This window comes from Mauremys mutica, chromosome 3 (assembly GCF_020497125.1).
Source record: "Mauremys mutica isolate MM-2020 ecotype Southern chromosome 3, ASM2049712v1, whole genome shotgun sequence".
In the NCBI taxonomy this organism is placed as follows: domain Eukaryota; kingdom Metazoa; phylum Chordata; order Testudines; family Geoemydidae; genus Mauremys; species Mauremys mutica.
In genome coordinates this window covers 125,506,805-125,527,820 of record NC_059074.1, presented here as the reverse complement: position 1 = coordinate 125,527,820, position 21,016 = coordinate 125,506,805, and the positions used below count along the sequence as shown (strand labels likewise).

Sequence of the window (21,016 nt, the reverse complement as noted above, 5' to 3'; positions counted from 1 at the left end):
GTTTTTACCCCGAACCTGAAGCAAATACTCACCAGCAATCACACAACAAAAACACTAACCCAGGAACTTATCCTTGCAACAAAACCCGTTGACAACTCTGTTCACACATCGATTCAGGGGACACTATCATAGGACCTAATCACATCAGCCACACTATCAGAGGCTCGTTCACCTGCACATCTACCAATGTGATATGTGCCAGCAATGCCCCTCTGCCATGTACATTGGCCAAACCGGACAGTCTCTCTGCAAAAGAACAAATCAGATGTCAAGAACTGTAACATTCAAAAACTAGTTGGAGAACACTTCAGCCTCCCTGGTCACTCAATTACAGACCTAAAAGTCGCAATTATTCAACAACAAAAAACTTCAAAAACAGACTCAGACGAGAAACTGGAGAACTAGAATTAATTTGCAAACTGGACACCATTAAATTAGGCTTGAATAAAGACTGAGAGTAGATAAGTCATTATACAAACTAAAAACCATTTCCCCATGTTAATTTTCCCCCTACTGTTACTCACACCTTCTTGTCAACTGTTTGAAATGGGCCATCCTGATTATCACTTAAATTTTTTTTTCTCCTGCTGATAATAGCCCACCGTAATCAATTAGTCTCATTAGAGTTGGTATGGCAACACCCATTTTTTCATGTTCTGTGTGTGTATTTGTGTGTGTGTAATCTTCCTACTGTATTTTCTACTGCATGCATCTGATGAAGTGGGCTTTAGCCCACGAAAGCTTATGCTCAAATAAATTTGTCAGCCTCTAAGGTGCCACAAGTACTCCTGTTCTTTTTTTCAGAAAAGCTTGTGCATTTAAACTTCTCGTTTGGTTCAATAAAACCACTGGGAGTAGATTAATCTTTTATGAAACTTTCTAGTAGTTAGATACTGTGTAGATTTGCTGCAACAGGTGTAAGCTACAGTAAGAGAGTCAAATATTTTTAGGCTAATTAAAAATACATGGCGCAGACATGTTGATCTTGGTTTGACATTCTACAAGACTTGCAGGAGTGCAAGGAAATCCTTGTAGGGTGGAGAGCACCGCAGTGAAGTTGTTCTTAATCTGGAATGATTGATGTTTTTAACATGGAGGATAGCATGCTATAACAGATGGAAGGGAATGTCTTTCCTTCAATTGACTTCATGGGCTTGGCTTTGCTTTCAGTGGCAGTTCTGTGCATTAAGTGACTGCAGAATGGAACCCACAGCACCTAGTTCTCATTTACACTAAAGGTGGCAGTGTAAAGGGGCTTTAGTGTAAATGAAGATCACGTCTGTAATCTTCTGCTGACAGATGATAGCAAAAGCTACAATCAGGCTCAGGTTTAAGCCCAGTTCTAGCACCCCTCTAACTAAGCAGAGCAAAATTGGTGGGCCTTTCAATTAGCAGGCTTACTCTAAAAGCCAAGCAGTATTTTATCTGGAAAGGTTGGAAAAAACTACTTTTGAGTTACAACTCATAAAACATACCTAGGTATGATATTTTGACTTCTCTAAGGCCACTTTGTGGCCTCCTAGCTCACAGCTCATTACTATCCCTCCAAACATGGAAAGAGCATCAACGTGTTTGGAGAATGTATTGCATCTTAATTTGTAAACATTGAGCCAAATTCTGACCCTGAGTCTGATAGCATACAGGAGAATTTCCCTCCGTACAAGATCCTGCAGTATCGGGCATAGGGACCTGTCAGAGTGGAAGGGGGAATGTCAGTAGTACCTTGTTTTATGGCTATTCTGGGCTGCAGAGTGACCCACAGGCACAAGTAAGAAGTTACTGTAAATTAAAGCAGAGGTTGTTCTTGAACCATACAATGAGATTCTACACACAACCACACTCGCACTCTTATTGTGGGCCTAATCCAAAATCCAGTGAAGTTAATGAGACTCTTTGCATTGATTTCAAGGGGGTTGCATTTGATCCTATATAAACTATTAGTGTGTTTGAATATTTATGTACCTTCCTCTAATTGCTCTTTTGCACGCTTGAATACAGAGGGGGGTTTTAGACTGTAATTTTCCTTGGTGTATTTAGATTAAAGTTATCAAAGATTTTTGTATGTTAATATTTAAGAAATTGGCATTACAGTGTAACATAAATGGCATTTGAATCTTACAGCAGTGAAACTAATGATAAATTAAACTCATCAAGGTTCTGTTCAGCTGAGAGCTGTCAAATTATTTTCCTGGGGGTTTTTTTTGTTTTTGCATTGCAGAAACAAAAAGTATGCTCACAATACATGCTCTTCTACAAGGACTGCCAAGATTTATGCACAAATGTCACCTTGTCTGAGATGAGACTAAAGTTCTCAACAATCTTAAAAGGTGTTTCTGAGTGTCTGGAGGGATTTCCTGCATTTTGTTCTAGTTTCAAAATTTAAAAAATCTTCTAATTGTGTTCTTTGATGGATGATTCCTGGTAAGTATGTAATATACTTGATAAATTAAAATATTTCTGCCTCTGCAGAAAAGAGGCTGTGTATGGTGGGACTATAACAAGCAAACTGTGCCCTCAGAGATATACCATGTGAATCATTGAGTTATGTAAACTATGCTGAAGGGCTTCTTACTAGTTCACAAAGCTGCAAAAATGTAGAGGACCTTTGTTGGGCCAGATTTCCAACAGATTGTTGTGCTTTAAATCTGTTTATACGTGCATTTGTACTGCATGTGGAAATTGGGTAACTGCATGCAATCCTTAGGCACTGAAGGTAACTACTTGTACAAATAATGACCTGTGTTTCTCATGCAGGTGCAGTAAATGTGCACACATACAGGTCAAGACATACATGAATTTTGTGTGCTAATCTTAGCATTCCTCAGCTGAACATTTCTCCTGGAATCTAGTTTGAAGAGGTGTTGTTGGATAGTTTTTTTGCATCTCTTTAAATTTACCTTTGAGAGCATAGTGTAAGACAACAAAATGAAATTAGTTCATAAGTAAACAGGCAAAGCAGTGGTAAGCAGAAAACCCATTTTGTGTTTTGGCAATGTCTAGCTCATGTTGTTCAAGAAATATTATGAGTAATCACTGGGATGTTGACTATAAGCTAAATTGTCATACCCCTTACAGGGGAGCAAGGTCCTCACTCTCTGTTACTCCCTTGCTCTGCCTTGTTCAGATTTCAGGCCTGAATACGGGGGGAGGAGAGAGGCTGCATGCCTGGTTACCGCCCTTACCTCTGCTCCACAAGCAAGTGGGTAGAGAAGACCAGGGATTGGAAGGAGCCTTGGTTCATGCGTGCGCACACTCTTGCTCGCTGGCAATATGCACAGATAGTAAATTGCTGCATTAAAAAGGGTGTCGTAATTTACTCCTCTCCTAGATCGAGCAGGGAGCGAGGCAGGAATTGTGGCACCTGCTCCTGGGCCACTGCAGCTACACGCTGCCCCCATGCAGGTAAAGTTAGTCTAGCCTCCTGTGGTTAGATGTAAGCCATGTCTCCAACTGTGACATTTTCTTACTGATTCTGAACTCTGCTGAAAATGAATTGTTCACAAATGGCAAGTGGGGATCTGAAACTGGACTAAATGGGTGGCTACAGCAAATGATACTGTCCTCTTGAATATACAGGCAAGACTGAATAAAGGCCAAATCCTGATCCCATTGAACTCATTGGGAAACTTGCCATTGATTTTAGTGAGCTCAGCACTTGGCCCCTAGAAAAGAGGGCTCAGCTCTGCAGGGATGGATTTCCCTAGTGTGCTGTTTTATGGTTCTGAGTGTGCACCTGTGATAAACCTCTTACCATTTGCCTAGCATCTTTTCATCCTGTGTGGCTTTACTGACCTGTATATAAAATTGTCCAGCACTAAATATTACCAGCTCTAGACTGACCCTCCTTCCCCCGCCAGCAGATATTCACACCTCTTCAGAAAAGAAATTCAGGACAAATACAATATGTAATTGAAATCACTGGGTGGGAGGAAAGTAACTCCCTGAGTTGGTGCCAGTTCACTTCCTCACTTAAGAAAAATCCCCTGGGGATGGGGTCAGAAAAGGCAGAAAACTGAGGTGAACTGAACCTCAACATTTTCTAGGAAGCATGGCCTCTTCCATGGTGCTGTAGAGCAGGCAGTGCATGAGGTTCCACCACATCAGAAGTAAAAGCCATTCTGTGGCAATGGTTACTGTGGAGAGTAATGGAAGGCGGAGGCACACATCAGAGCCCTAGGAGGACTCCTGTTAGGGCCTTAGTGGGGCTCCGGGTGATCGCTACTTCCCACCACCCAACACAGATGTAATGAGGTTGAGTAGTGTCCGCAAAAGAGAAACTAACAACTAATTATTTCTTAAGAAAGGGTTTTTAATGACTTATGACTATAAAGGCGACACAGACAGAATGTGCCTAATGATAATGTGCCTAATGACTTTAATTTTAGTAGCCTTAACCTATTTATAACTTTATCTAATCAATTTATAAACTTTTATTGACTTTTATAACTTGATGGTAACTTATACTGAAGACAGGCACAGTGGCTTGCAAAACTACTATGATTTATAAACTACTAACTTTACCAACGCTGTACCTGTTTCCAGCAAGGCACAAAACATACAGTTACTATATACTGATTAAACCTATAGTATTAATACAGACTTAAGATTAACCAGCTCGAGCATTACCAGACCGTTTTAATTCATACCTCACCCTGCTTTCGTCCAAAGATATGTTACCTTTCAGTTGACCATTTCCTGCACTGGCCAGGCACAGATAGTCAGTGAAGCGCAAGTCCCTTTGGTTCAGGGGGTGTATGTGAACCTGACAAAGAGCAATCTCTTTTAGGTCAACAACACACACACACACTTGCGCCTCTGCATCTTATTTATATGATATTTGCTGGCCGTGCTTCAAAACAAGTCAACCAATCAAGGTGGCCAAATATTCCAGGGTGGCATTTGTGGTTGTTTTGAATTTATGAACTGTGCACCTGTGCCCAGCTCATCTCTTCTGTGTGTGGTTAGTTGTGGTCAATTTGCTAGACTCAAAAATGCTCGATTCAGCTTAAAGAGGTATTTGGTTGCAGAGCATAGTAACCACAAGTCTGTATCTACCTTGACAGAGTTTCCTTTTTAGTCGATAAAGCTTTCTAGATAGATTATGCTTATGCTTGCAGGATTCTACTGTACTCGCTTCTTACAACTTCTGGAAGTTTGAGGCCTAACAGTACTTAGCCTGACACTACTTGACAAGGCTTATGCGCATTAATCACAGTTAAGTTTTCATGTGGCTCTCTGTGCTTTGTCTCCTCCTCCCTTCTCCACCAGATCTTCCCTCCTTGTCCCTCTCCCCACCATGGCATGAGCTTTGTTGTACTGTAGTTGGCAGAGTTCCCTGTGGTTGCTCATGGAGGGACTCTGCAGGCATTAATGCTGCTCTCCCAGTCTTTCTTTATTCAAGCCTTGTTTGATGGTGTCCAATTTGCAAATTAATTCCAGTTCAGCAGTCTCTCGTTGGAGTCTGTTTTTGAAGGGTTTTTTTGTTGTAATATTGCGACTTTTAGGTCTGTAATTGAGTGGCCAGGGAGGTTGAAGTGTTCTCCAACTGGTTTTTGAATGTTATAATTCTTGACATCTGATTTGTGTCCATTTATTCTTTTACGTAGAGACTGTCTGGTTTGGCCAATGTACATGGCAGAGGGGCATTGCTGGCACATGATGGCATATATCACATTGGTAGATGTGCAGGTGAATGAGGCCCTCATGGCGTGGCTGATGTGATGTGACTGGGAGTGGATGGGCCATTACACAAAGTAAAACTATTTCCCCATGCTTATTTTCCCCCCTCTTCCCCCCCAGGTCCTTACATCTCCTTGTCAATTGCTGGAAATGGGCCATTTTCATTACCACTACAAACAGTTCTTTTTCTCTCCTGCTGATAATAGCTCACCTCAACTGATCACTCTCCTTATAGTGTGTATGGTAACACCCATTGTTTCATGTTCTGTGTGTGTGTGTGTGTGTGTGTGTGTGTGTGTGTATATATATATATATATATATATATATATATATATCTTCCTACTGTATTTTCCACTACATGCATCCGATAAAGTGGGTTTTAGCCCACGAAAGCTTATGCTCAAATAAATTTGTTAGTCTCTAAGTTGCCACAAGTCGTCCTGTTCTTTGTGTCTGGAAGGTTACTACTAGCAACCTTCCATTATTCCGTCAGCTGAACATGCAGAAGCACTATGAGCAAAGTCTTCTCTCTGTTGCCCATTTATAGTCAGAGTCTCTCCTTAAAGATGATAAAGCTGCAGGTTTTTCAATGACTGTAAATGATGTCTTTGGACAGTAGGCTGTATTGGGAAAGGTCTGCACTAGTGGTACTGTCGCACGTACACATAGATCACTGTAATAGATAATAAGGTCTGTGATGAACAGGCATTGTGAGCCCAGTCGCTTCAATTATTTACTCCACTGTTTCAATTTACAGGTTCTGTTTTTATCTATTCACATCATGAAGTTTCATAGGCAGAAGCAGTGGGATGCTGACGTCTTGCATTCAGACTCAACGTATTGCACTGAAAATAATAAGTCCCGGTATATACACACTTCATATTTGGCATAGCATACAGTTTGGGTTCTCCAGAGTTTCTGGTATTAGGGATTTAATTGTAGAAACAAGTGTGGTGGGGTTTAAATAAATATTGTGTTTTCTTTCACTCACAGTAACAGCTGTGATTTTATTTTTTCTTTCCTTTCACAGGAAGAAGGTATAGTGAAGGAAATCGACATCAGTCATCATGTGAAGGAAGGCTTTGAAAAGGCGGATCCTTCACAGTTTGAGTTGCTGAAAGTATTAGGGCAAGGTTCCTACGGAAAGGTAATTTTCTACAGTATGTGACCATTCAGATTAGCATTGTGAGACGATAACATAATGGACTTAATTATGCTTTGAATGGCACTAGTACCATCCCATTGAAGTCAATGAAGTTGTATGGGCAGAAGAGCATATTTGCCATTTACTGGGGTCCTGTGTACGACACAGGTTAGGGGATAATGTTTATAGGGCTAGGCCTAGAACACGAGTGAGTGTTATGTACTGGTTTATGTAATCCCCTCTGTGTTGCATTAACCCACCCCCCAGCTGTTTCAGAGGTGGGGATTGGGCTATAATTGTTAGTTAGGAGTCATTGGTTGGGATTTTCAGAGAGGCCTGTGGGAACTAGGCATCCAATTCCCGTTGACTTTCAATGAGGTGTGGTCACATAATCCCCTCAGGTCCCTGTGAAAATCCTCTGAGGCTCATGTTCTGAGCTCTGGAAATCCCAGGCTTAGGGAGCAAGATAGCAACCATTAAAGTTAAAGCATGGGACTGGGCATCAAATGTTTCAGTTGCAGCTCTGCCAGTGACACCACGTATGGTCTTGAGCTTTCACTTACCTTCTCTGTGCTTCAGTTTGCCCATCTAAAAAATGAGGCTATTGATAGCTTCCTCGCAGTGGTATTGAGAGAACTTTATGGTGCTCAGATGAAAAGTACTATGTAGCTGCAAAGTATTATTATCTTTTAAGAAACATAAACTAGTTAGTTTTGCATTGTCACATCCATTTTTAATGCCCACAAAAGCCATGTTTGTGCACACGTTCCATGGCTGTATGCATATTGTACATATCTATTGCAAAACAACGTACAAAGACAAGAAACCACAAACCATCACCTGAATGTCCTTTGGTTAAGCATCCACATTGCTATGGTCTGAATGAATAAGATCTCCAAACGTTTGCAAGTGTGACCCTCGCTAGCAGCTGGTGAGCCTAATTTAAACCAGGTACCAAAAATCCTTGTTTAAAGTTTATTTGTCTTGGTTTGTTTGAAAGCATTCCCCAGGCCTGAACCCTTGATCAATCACTCAAGAAACTGATGGACTCCTGAAATCAACTGAGTTGCACCAGCATAAAATGGAGAAACAGCGTCAAGATGTCTAGAGTGGCTCACAACTGTGAGTGCCAACCTCAGGGCAGACGCTCTAAACTGGTTGTATGTTCTAGAATTAGAATTCACGAACCCAGTAACAAGTGTGAACTCCTGAAGCACTAGAACTGTCTTACCATGGAGTCGCAGGCAGAGTGGAATGCCCAAGGGGTCTATCTTCCCCATCCCCCAGGCAAGCTGGACTATGTGATAGATGGTCACTTTACACCAAAAATCACAATACTCAGTTTAGTACCAGTCAGTCACTTACCCCCAGGTCTTTTGGACTCCGATTTCAAACCAAAGATAATGCCTGTAGCCAATCCTGTAATAAACTAACAATTTATTAACTAAGGAAAACAAATAAGAGTTATTTATAAGGTTCAAACAGGAAACATACACACACAAATGAGTTACCATTAAATTTAAAATGGTCATATCAGATTCTATAATAAGCAGTGCCTTGCATGGTGTCAAGTATCAGAGGGGTAGCCGTGTTAGTCTGGATCTGTAAAAGCAGCAAAGAGTCTTGTGGCACCTTATAGACTAACAGACGTTTTGGAGCATGAGCTTTCGTGGGTAAATACCCACTTTGTCGGATGCATGTATTCACCCACGAAAGCTCATGCTCCAAAACGTCTGTTAGTCTATAAGGTGCCACAAGACTCTTTGCTGTTTTTATAATAAGCAGCTCTATATGTCCTTATGGGCTGACCAGGCCAAGCAGCATGGGGATCTCTTGCTTATGTTTAGGAATCTTTACTCCTCCAGGTCCAGACAGCATAAAGATCCTGGTTTCTTCTTGTCAGGGATTTTTATCCCCTGTTCCCCAGAATCCAAGCGGATGGGATGAGTTCATGCACAGGTTTTCACTTTGTGGAGGAAGTTAGGAATGCTATCAACAAGGTCTCTGTTCTTGATGCTACATAATGCTCATTTGCCTTCAGTGGGCCATTGTGTGTGCAGGACGAACACTTTATCTTAATTAATGCTGCTTTTCCTGTTTGAGTTATACAGTGACAGAGGTTTACAGTGCAAACATTCAGTATAACTTTATACCATGGGATAAAAATATCATAAGTAGGATTAATGCATGCAGCATCCTACTAACATTCCATGAAGTCTACACACTAAACACATTCTTAGAACATTAATATCTATTTTAACTATACTAACCCACAGATAAAGCCAGACTGGCTTCCAGCTGTGCATTTGTCAGTGTCCAATGAGGCCTGGGGCCTTGGCATAAGCTGGCACCTGGTCTGCCAGGGTCACATACTGATGAAGCAGGCCCTACAATTTTATTCCTGAGACAAACTATAATCTAGAGGATTTATCAGCTTTCCTGAACACTGCAAACAGATAACTATCACTGCATCTGTTACAAGTTCCCTGGGATGAGGGAATTTGGAAACCATTCACCAGCAAAAGTATGACCTGCAGCCCTGCATAGGAAAGACCATAGTATTCTTGTGTTCTGAACATCTGCATTTTAAAAAACAGCCAGACCAAGTAAGCATTGGCTGCTGTGGTGAGATGCAATGGTTTTCTTTAAAAAAAAAAAAAAATGGGAGAGGGTTTGTTTCAAGATCAGCAATTGGCAGCGCTCCTTGTTCCAAATGCCCCAGATCTTTTGCTCTGTTGTAGTTTCAGAATATGAGTATAAAAAATATTTCAGAAATGGTTCAATGGCCGTCTTAGAGTGTAATGCTCTATTGCATTATTAGTCCTCTAAATTGGCTCTTTACAGTTAACATTTCACAGCTAAAATAGCTAGTCTCTGGTGCCACAGAAATACTTACCAAAGGAAGACTTGCTCCTGTTGGGCAAGGTCTATACACTCCAGTGAAGGATCAGTGAATAACTGGGTACAGATTCAACCTAGCTTGGGTTGGGGGTGATTGCAAGTCATCATTCAGGGAGCTATGTGAAATAAGTTAGGACCTGTTGTTGTATGAAGAGCACTATTTGGCAGCTTCAGCCAAGAGGCATGGGATTGAATGCCCCTGGAAAGCTAACCACCTCTTCGCTCCAGTAATGGTCCCTGGGTGGGGAAGCTTGCACTAGGGTTGCTTGTGCTGTTCCTATCTAGGTTTTCATCACCATAATGTCTGAGATCCTTGTTTAACTTTTATAGCATGTTAGTCTCCAGGACTGTCAAATCACCACTTTTCATGGCTACTAGCTGGAGCCAACTCTCTGCTGCAGGATGCTCAAAGAAACTTCCTTTGTAGTCTAGTAGAGCTGCAGGTGCTCAGCATCTCTGAAAATCTTATTTAGGTGCCTAAATAAGGGTTTAGTTGCCTAAATTTAGGCAACCACATAGGCTGAAGGGAATTTTGACAATTCTATTTGAATTCCATTGTACCTTTAAGAAGAATAAGACATAATTTTGCAATACAATGCATTTTTATTTGTTCCATTTCCCTTTTGGTTTCATAATTATTTTGATGTCCTCTAAAACAGCACACAATGTTCCTTGACTCATTTGTTTTGGAGGGGAATGCAGACCAACTGCAATATCCCATGCTACGCAGAACAGCTGACAAATGACTAATAATTTAAGTTGATGATTTTTCTTATTACAGCCATAGGGATATTACTGGCTTTGCAAGATTATATAGCATACAGTGAGATTTTTTTTTTCTGCCCCGTACTTCAGCCATTCCAGTTTAATATCCCTGCAGGTATAATGTGCTGTGCTGCTGAAAGTTCAAGGCCTCTTATGAAACATTATATCTAATACTGTCCACTTGATTGGGAGTTAGATACCATGCCAATGTTTAAAGGTGAATAACAATGCGGAAACTCTGGGGTTTAGCCAAAGTTGCTTACTGTGATTTTTTTTTCCACTTCCGATCCCCATAATGCCAGACACTATTTCTGAGTAGAATTGAGTGAAAAACACACATACAAAAGTTTCCATGAATAGTAGAACTTTTAAATGATTAGCTTTGGCAATGTCTGGTCCTCTTTCTGTCTTTGATTGCCATGAATATTTGAGTAATTGACCTTAATTGAGCAAGAATCTTAATGAAAAATGCATTTTTCAAGTTGTATCTGTAGAAGCTAGATTTTACACTTTGCACGCACAATTATTGGTGGTAGAGGTGCTTCACTTCTTGTCCCTGTCCAGTAGCAGAAGTCCTGAAATACCCCAGAGAACAGCTTCTCTGATTATATTTCTAGCCCATATGGAACCAGTACATACTGGAAATCGACTGAAAGACCCTGCTCTTCTGAGATTTCTTGCCTTATTGCTAGATCAAGGAGGTATGAATAGTTTGGAAATCTTCAAACTAAGTTTTGGGAGGCTTATAGTGACTGAACTAAATTGCTTATCTCTCCCTTTCCCTTTTGTCCCAAAAATTCACCTGGGACTAGATAGGAAGAAATTGCTGCACATAATAAAATAAAAACATGTATTTTGTAAATTTGCAGAGTCAAAATGTGTAATAATAGGAACTTCTCTCAGATGTACACTGGGCAAACTATCTGTATTATAGTGACCAATTCATTCATCAAATGTAGCCCTTTTTTCTGTTCATGAAGTTTTCATGAACAGACTTTGATCTTTGCAATTTTACAATATTTATGCACACATGTCAACTTCTGGATTGTTAATGAACTATTCAACTACATGCTTAGATTGTCAATCATGAATAATGAATCACATAATATGGTTTCTTCTCCCTGAGTCAAATGATTAAACCTCTTTAAATGGGTTGAACACATCTGGGCACAAATAGCAAATATCTTGTTTTCATGCAAATAGAGCAAGTTACTCAATAGCTGTTCAGAAATCAAACAGATGTTTGCGAACACTATTACTATTCAACCAGCTTTAACTGGATGTGTAAAGAACTGATAATATTAAACATGTCACCTTTAGGAGAGGGCAATAGGGTAGAAAATGAAGCTTACAAGGGCCAGCTAAGACAATTGTTTGTGAAGTAAAAACTAAGCACTTTGAGCTATTAACTTTTCCTTAGAATTCTTGCCATCTTGGTATCCATTACTTCATCAAATTCAGCAAATGCTCTCCCCTCAAATAACAGTACTTGATTACATAAATGTCTTATTGTTGTAGGTATTTCTGGTGAGGAAGATCAAAGGATCTGATGCTGGCCAGCTTTATGCCATGAAGGTACTTAAGAAAGCAACTCTGAAAGGTATGGATTAAGACACGGGCTGAAAACGCTGTGTCTCTTGTACTATAGAGTATACTTTTATTGCGATCAAGTATCAGAGGGGTAGCCGTGTTAGTCTGGTTCTGTAGAAGCAGCAAAGAATCCTGTGGCACCTTATAGACTAACAGACGTTTTGCAGCATGAGCTTTCGTGGGTGAATACGGATGCAACGGATGTTGCATCCGAAGAAGTGGGTATTCACCCACGAAAGCTCATGCTGCAAAACGTCTGTTAGTCTATAAGGTGCCACAGGATTCTTTGCTGCTTTTATTGCGATGTTTAGGATTTGTTGGCATAGTTTTGGAGGATTTAAGAACACAAAAGCATGTTCTTATCAGCCTCCACCATTCAATTTCCTCATTATGGACTGAACTTTACTAAAACTCCACACTTTCAGTACAACACTGTGCCTTTAAATAATTGCATCCAAAATTTTGCAGGATCAAATAATAGCTGAGGAAACATTATTTAACAGGACTTGCAAATCAGGCAATAGGTGCAGGTGTTCTCATTTGCACCTGCAATAAATTGCAGGCAGTGTTATTTGTGGGCACCAAATTAGAGGGCAGTTCTGAAAATTGGTCCCTAAAATTTTTACATCAAAGTTTTTTTTTTTCATTTTTCAATATTTAGCCATTTTAAGAAAATGCTCAATATTGTTGTCATGATCACTGGAAGATGCAGTTATATTTTGTGTTCATAATAACTAAAATGTACAGGCAAGGAAAGCTGTGCACTGATTGTTACAAAAAAAGGTAAATAATGAAGAGAGAAATTGTTGTTCCAGCTGTAATAGGTACCATAGCTCAATCTGAGTAGCAAAGACAGACTTGGTTGCCTTATGGAAAAATAAAACGTTGTTCTGCTTTCTCATTTTATTCTAGTTATAGCTGTGGTTGAGAGGGAGTTCAGTGACTCAATTCACTTTTATTTTTTCCTTTGGACATACAGTATTGGAGCCAGAAATTAAATAAGGAATTTTGTATTTGCTAATTCTGCATGACTTATTCACTATTTTAATAAGGATTATTTATAGTTCTTCTGGGGTTACTTTTAATTTGCATCTGAGTGTTGGCATCTCTGTTGTTGAAATACATTTAAATCATTTAAATGTATTTCAAGAGTAGAAAATAACTCACTATTGATAAAAAGTAACCCTATTGAATGATTCTCATTATATATTTGAAAACTCCTGGGCTCAAACTTTCAAGAATGACAAGTTATTTCTGGGTGCCTAACATCTCTCAATTTGGATATCTACAATCAGTAGTAATTCTAGGTAATTTTGGTTATGACTAACAGCACAGTAGATGTCAAGTGGCTGATGACATGACACAGCAATTCTCTTGAGCACCAACCAAAGCATGCAAACAGAAAACTAAGCACTCACATAGATTATCTTACATCAAAGCCCTTTACAAACATTAATTAGAAATGCTGAAGCAGCTGCTGATCTTTCCATTTAGAATTTATATAGAAGAGTTTGCATTCTGCTGTTTTTCCTGGAATAAACATCCATCTAAATATTTCTGATTCTAATGGATAAATATTTGTGTGTGTTTATACATGTTTATAACGGAGAAAATCCTCAAGTATTTATTCATAGTCAAATTCTGTAGTACCTCAACTAATCAAAACTCTGAGTGTTCTCCACCTGTGAGAATTATTTCTGTTCTGTGAGAAATCTGAGGAAAGAACACATAGCTTGTTACTATTTTTGTGAACCCACAAAAACGTAACCCTTCCCCTGCAAGAGTTTTTTTTTATTTTTTCACATCCTCGTATAGATGAGTAAGGTCCTTGGCGCAGGAACAACCTCTGGCTTTCTGTCTTGTGCAGCACCAAGTACATGCTCACCACTTAACAAATAGGATACATTGTGTGCGGTTTTGTAGCTGTGTTGGTCCCAGGATATTAGGCTGTGGGTATGTCTACACTGGAAACTTTGAAGCGCTGCCACGGGAACGCTCCTGTGGCAGTGCTTTGAAGTATGAGTGTGGTCGCGTGCTCCTGGTAATCCACCTCCACAAGGGGATTAGCTCCGAGCACTGGGAGCCTGTCTACACTAGCACTTTAAAGCGCTCAGACTTGCTGCACTCAGAGAGGGAGATGTTTCACACCCCTGAGCCAGCAAGTTAGAGCACTATAAAATGTAAGTGTAGACAAGCTCTGTGTCTACACTGCCACTTTCAGCACTAAAACTTTAATTGTTCGGGGGTGGGGGGGTGAAAAAACACCCCCCTGAGCAACACAAGTTTTAGCACTGAAAAGCACCAGTATAGAGAGCGCTTTATTGCCCGGAGTGGGGAGACACTCCTCATTCGGGGTGTTTAATTTTTGTGACTACACTGCCCATGTCACAGCACTGCAGGGATCTCACTGTAATGTGGGCAGTGTAAACATACCCTTAGAGAGACCAGGTGGAACAGATTGTTTAGCATAAGTAGCTAACAAACTTTTCAAGGGGTCATTCAAGGTGAAGTTGCCCATTAACACCTTTCCAGTCATGAAGTGGGGAGAGGGAAAACCAGGGTGAGGTTGTTAGCAGGTTACAGATTGTTGTAATAAGCCACAAATCGAGTGTCTCTCTTCAGTCTGTGATTTTTAGTGTCTGGCAAAATATTTAAGCTCACAGGCTGGTCTTTTGAAGATGTTGTGCAAGTTTATTTTGAGGCTGAGGACTGGGAGGTCAAATGAGTGATCACTTTGTGAAAAGTGTTGACCCAGAGGTGATATGGTGTTTTTTGTGTGTCATATTTCTGTGTGAGTCCCTTTGAGCATGTAGTTGTCTGTCTGGTTTCACTCATGTTGTTGTTGGGATATTAGGGCACTGGATCTGGTATACCACATGGTGTGATAAGCACATATAAGACCCAGGCATCCTGAAAGGTGTGTTGTGGGGGGTGTTGACTCTCGTAGCAGAGGAGAGATGTCTGCAGGCTTTGCAGTCTGTTCTGTCAGGGTCTGGTCCTGCTTTGAGTTGGCAGCATAGGCACTGACTCGGTAGGTGCTCCAGGGCTGGAGCATCCATGGGGGGAAAATGGTGGGTGCTGAGCGACCACCGCAAACAGCTGTTTTGCGGCGTGCAGGAGGGATGGGGGAGGAGCAAGGACACGGCGCGCTCAGGGGAAGGTCTGGGGCGGGGGTGGAAATGGGCATGAAGAGGTGGGGTGGGGGTGGAGCAGGGGTGGGAAGGGGATAGGGCCTTGGGAGAAGGGGTGGAGTGGGGGCAGAGCTGGGGGGTCGAGCACCCCCGGCACTTTGGAAAGTTGGTGCCTGTGGTTGCCGTGTCTTGGTCTGTGGGGAGCTTGTTTCTGATGATGAGCTTGGAGAGATAGGGAAGTAGTTTGAAGGCCAAAAGAAATTCTACAACCTCATCCCTCATGAACCCACCCCAGAGACCTTCTGCATGCTTCCCATGAGACACAAACAAGGGAAACCATCATACCTGGTCCTGGCACTCTTACTGACAGAATATCAGGACTAATAGAAACTATCCTCAAACCACTCATGCACAAATGTCCAGCTTCCTCCAGGACATAACTGACTTACTCCACAACATATTAATAAATTCTCTCAGAACACCATCCTTGCCACCATGGATGTCACCTCCCTATACACCAACATTCCTCACAATGATGGCGTCACTGCCTGCCTCAAATATTTACAAAACAATGGACCACACTCAGATATCCACTCAAGACACATCGCCAGACTCATCCACGTCCTACTCACCCATAACAATTTTACATTGAACAGATGCTTCTGGTTCCCCTCCCCCTGCCTCTGCACAACATCACCATGCTTCCTAGAATACTCCACAGCTGCTTTTCAGACATTTTAGTGGTAACACCTGGAAGCTGTGACAGGAATGTGATCTCTGCCAGATCCCACCTGCTCCATTCAGATGGGTCACGGTGTGGAGTTTCCAGTCAGAGGGTATGTTTGTCACTGACTTTTGTGCCCCTAGGGATCAGCATAGGGTAAAGAACAAACGTTTGTAGCCCAGATCAAAGGTGTGGGGAGGTCCACATTGGCTTCTTACAAACATGTTATCTGCCTCGAATTAACTTGCAATCAATTCACTTGAGTTACAAAAGTGAAGACAGCCCAGAAGTGTGGTGAAGGAAGGGAAATATTAAGAGCCGCAGTGAGAGCTGCTGTCAGTGAAGTTCCAAAGAATTTGGCACAGAGGATAATGGTTTTGACAGCTTAATTTGATCTTTAAGTGACTTCTAAATTATCGCTGCCCACCCACACTAAGCAGAGCTGGAAATCCCTCCAGTTTGAGGTATTTATTACCATGTCAAATGATGGGTGCAAGTGCATAAGTGCTTGCTAGCTATAATTCAATCATTACTGGCAAAACCATGGCTGCCCAGGCTCTTTTTTTATTTTATTTTATTTATTTATTTTTGTGCTACCCACCCTGCACTGAACTGCATAAAGCTGAATGTCACCTCCCCATGAGTAAGGCTAAGATTTTTGTCATGGATATTTTTAGTAAAAGTCAGGGACAGGTCACGGGCAATAACTACAAATTCACGGAAGCCTGTGAACTGTCCCTGACTCTTACTAAAAATATCCCTGACAAAATGGGGAGGAAAGAGGGTCCCACATTTACAGTGGTTGACAGGTCCAGGGGCCCCCACGGACTGGCAGCTGCAGGGGGTCGCCATCTGCACTGCTGAGAGGTGTGGGGTACCCCACTGCCTATGGCGGCTGAGAGGTCCAGGACCCTCCCACAGACTGACAGCTGGGCAGCTCTGGGGGGGCCACTTCCCACAGCAGCTGGATACTCCGGGGTGGTCCCCCAGCCACCTGCGGCAGCTGGGCAACTCTGGGGGGCAGGAATTCTTCCCTGGCTGCCTGTGGCAGCTGAGAGCTGCCCCAGGACTGAAGTGAATGTCACTGAGGTATCTGGAAATCACAGATTCCGTGACATAATCGTAGCCTTACCCATGAGTAGTCCTTGCAACCCTAAAAACCACATTGGTTGGTTGGTTTTCTGTATGAAGGTAAATTTACAACAATATAAGGGAAGTGGGGCGGGGATGACAGCTTAAAAAAGGCTGCAGAAAACCTTGCCTGTTTGGATTAGTCTGAGGAGCTAGTTTGTGGGTAAAGAGTATGAGGCGTTCAATGCATGTTTTAACCAAGGGTTACCCCCTTATGGTGAATCTCTTATTCTTTGGCAGTAGATAATCTCTCCAGGCTAGTTATGCCTCATTATTCAGCATGATCCCAGAGTTCAGTGACAGCAAAGGTTATTGTAAAAACCGTACAGAACCTTTCACCTTCAGCAATCAATAGTTTCCAGCGTTCACAGCTCACAATGAGCCAGTTCTGTACCAAGAGAGCTCTGAAGCTCAAATATATCTCTCTATAGAGAAACATAGTATTTAGAGATGGAAAAGATCTATTAGATAATGGAGTCCCTCCCCCTTCAAGGGCAAATGTATCCCCAGTTGTGGCTGTATTGTATTTTAAACTGATATTAGATGTTAAATATTAAACAGTCTTAGAATGGAACAGTTGCAAGGATATGAGTAGTACACACAAACTCTTGTGACAAGAAAAATAACCCTTACTAGTATTAAAATAGTACATTTATGAATAGTCATATATTTATGGCATGGATACTTGATAGTGGAAAATGTTGTAGTTGGTTATAGATCAAACCAAAATTAGTTACTTAATGACCCATTGCCTTCAGTGCTTGCTGCTGGGTGCTTAGCACTTCTGAAAATCAGACCATTTATTTATAACCCCAAATAAGGATTTCAAAAACTAATTTTAGGCACTCACTTGAGGAAAAAACTTTGGTAATACTTCCAAATTTTTAGTATTATCTGTTAGATGGATACTAAATGGGGATACAAGGCTGCAGTTAGGGATGTTTGCAGAACTTAGTCAGAAAATTCAGAGTTTCAAATGTTTAGTGTTTCTTTTAAACCAAGATATTAACATGAGGTTCTTTTTGTTTAATCTATATTTTTCAAACTTAAAATTGTGTTAAAGTACTACTTGTCTGGGAATTTCTTAAGTTGTGAGGTGTTTTGAATAAGCCCTTAAGAAGTGGAAATATTTTAAACACTATAAGAATTATTTTCTTGAAAGTATTTTTTGGAAAACAGACAAGAATATAATGTTTAACAAAAAACTAGAGTATTTCAATGAAGCAGGGCTGCCCTTCACGCCCACTGAAACCCAGAGGACTGAAGCAGTGGGGCTCCTCTACTCTATCAGAAACATGGCACACAGGAAGTTCAGATTTACTAATTTGATTCTCATTGTTGCTCTTAAAGTGTTTACAGGCTCCATCAGCTCTGCCAGAAAAGGTTCAACGTTCCTTGATTAGGAGCTGTTTTGAATCACATAAATTATAAACTCCACTAAACATATCTGAAGAGTTTGTTGTAATGGAATACAAGGACTAACTGGAGTTCAGTTATGAAGACACAGCCTTGTAGGACATGTTACTATAGTAAGTGGCACCCTAGCCATATAGGGATAACTCAGTGGTTTGAGCATTAGCCTACTAAAGCTAGGGTTGTGAGTTCAAGCCTTGAGGGGGCCATTTGGGGATTTAGTTGGGGATTGGCCCTGTTTTAAGTAGGAAGTTAGACTAGATGACCTCCTGAGGTCCCTTCTAACCCTGATATTCTATTCTATTTTTGAATCAGTGCTTTTGAACTTCATAATAATAGTGGTGAACATCGATCTTACAAGGTCTGCAAGATGGGCCCAAGGACTTGTCAGAGGCGGGATGTACCTGCTGATCTGGTCAGCTGTACTGGCAATGCCTGCAGATTTTGAAAACTTTGTAGTGGGAAGCTTCTAGGTTTCTTGAGGAACAGAAGCTGTTTGGGTCCCAGAGCACAGCGGTTTCTGCCACACTGCAGTTTATGGAGCTTACACACAGCATGGTGTCTCTCCCCCAAGTTTCTAAATTCCTTGAACAAATGGCACAGTCTGTATCTGCAGAGTTTGTGATCTTCTTGAGTCAAAGCTATTTGGTTTATGGTGTTTACAGCTGTGCTGATTATGCTGTAACATTTACAGATTCTGAAAAGCCTAAAAAGAATGTTATTAGTTCCACAGAATTTGGAGTTCTCAGAGGTTAAATTAGGCATAACAAACTGCTAATTAAACACACACATATATACAAAAGTCCCAGACAGTAGATGTCACTCAGGACACCATGCATCAAAAAATTGGAGTTTCCATACTGTAGCAGTGGCTTACATGTTCAACCATCAGGTGCAGTAACTCACTGGGTTTTCCCCCTCACTGTGCCTGCCTCAGTTTCCTGTTGGTGGTTGGGTAGTTTAGTCCTGAGGCTAACCCCTAAAACTTCTCTGGTTCTGTTGTAACAAGTCCACTGAAACAACATGAATACAGAGTCTCTAAACATTCACCCCTTGGTGCAGAGTTTACAAAGAACACATCACCCAAATAAACAAATTTCACTCCTTGGTGCACAGGTACAGAGTCCTATACTACTGGGCTCTTCCACAGCCTGTGTTAAACCTTTGAACAGAACTACTCTCTCATAATCTCTGGTTTTCTAGCCCAAAACATTGCCTTTTCTTAAGCCCTCCCTCATTCTTGTACTGTCCCTCAAGACTTCTTCCCAAGCTTTCCAAAACCCTTGAAGGCCCTTTACCTCGAGAGACCCAATAGTGTGTTCTGTCCCCTTCAGGTCAAGAGACCCAAAATAGGTCATCCCTGGTCACATATGGGTCTGAGGGAAGACTGCCGCTTATATTTCCCCCACAACCTGGACCACATCCATTGTTGCCTAACATACAGGTCCCCTGCTCCTTGGGAGCTACAAGTCCCAGAATGTCATGGTTCTGAACCTGGAAAGTGGACAGAGCTGGAACCCTGATATGAAAAACAAAATGTGGTTTATGCTCTTAATGGATCGCTTGAAAGATATTTTTGGGAAGAATGTAGCCATATGCCATAAAAAAAAATAGCCATGGTTATACAAGCTCATTGTGTAAGAGCATATATTCTGAAAATGTCACCCTGAACTGGAGAAATTTAAGTACCACTGCTAGTATTGATTGCAAAATGATTCTCAAAAAGCCAACACAAAGACTTCAGTCAAAACAGTTACCAAAAAAAATCATTAGAACTTTCTTTCTTTTTTTATTGGCTGCTTCTTTCCAAAGAGATTCTTTAAAGGTTGACTCACTTGCATCTAGATCTTAATTTTTGTATGTGTGTATTTATACTTCTTGCTGCTTCTTTAGTAATTCAGAGCACAGGTTCAGATTTGGATGAGAGGGCAACTTTTCTCTATAAAAATAAATTCTGAGCACACAGTATTTGCGAGTTATATTGTCTCTTTCTATTCAAGCCAGCTGGAAATTCTCATTGTATAAGGTCCTGATCAAATTATAGCCTCATACCAATGATGCACTTAGAATTGTTAAGATCCTGCACTAAGGGGAAAAAAATCCCATTTCTGAGGACTTTAAGCCTCTAGGGCTATATAATTTCTTAAAATGCTATTGTCCTTCAGCAATGGAGTTTTTTAAATAGGAACTCAGTGTCATTCAGTAGAATTATACCTACAGGGCAGGAGCAATTATAAAACTGTGTGCCTCTACTTTTTAAAATAACATATTGACTGGTCTACCTGTCTTTAAACAATTGATGGAAACCCACTGGAGACCCCATCAGATGTTGTTTTCAAAAGTTATCATGTTATATAGGGACAAACAGAGAAATGTCATCAAGTTGAATATAGAGCCTCATTTTGCTCAGCCAAAATTAATCAGTTTGGAAACATGCACTCTACTAAATCCAGGGGAAAATAATCCAAAGCACATCAGATGGTGGGGATTTGGGGGGATGAATACTGATTTGAATGACAGTAATTATAATTTAGTATT

The 21,016-nt window shown here is 41.0% G+C and overlaps 1 protein-coding gene across 3 annotated transcripts in view; it reads left to right on the top strand.

Moving 5' to 3' along the window:
- RPS6KA2 (ribosomal protein S6 kinase A2) overlaps nucleotides 1-21,016 on the top strand; it is a 451,617-nt gene that overhangs the window by 287,342 nt on the left and 143,259 nt on the right. For 2 of the 3 annotated variants that reach the window (XM_045011087.1, XM_045011086.1), the window contains 2 exons: nucleotides 6,710-6,826; nucleotides 12,008-12,089. In XM_045011087.1, coding sequence (XP_044867022.1) covers nucleotides 12,059-12,089 — 31 coding nt within the window. In that variant the 5' untranslated portion in view covers nucleotides 6,710-6,826; nucleotides 12,008-12,058. Of the gene's footprint in view, nucleotides 1-6,709; nucleotides 6,827-12,007; nucleotides 12,090-15,981; nucleotides 16,047-21,016 lie in introns of those variants that run through there. The other variant, XM_045011088.1, reaches the window with a different exon arrangement.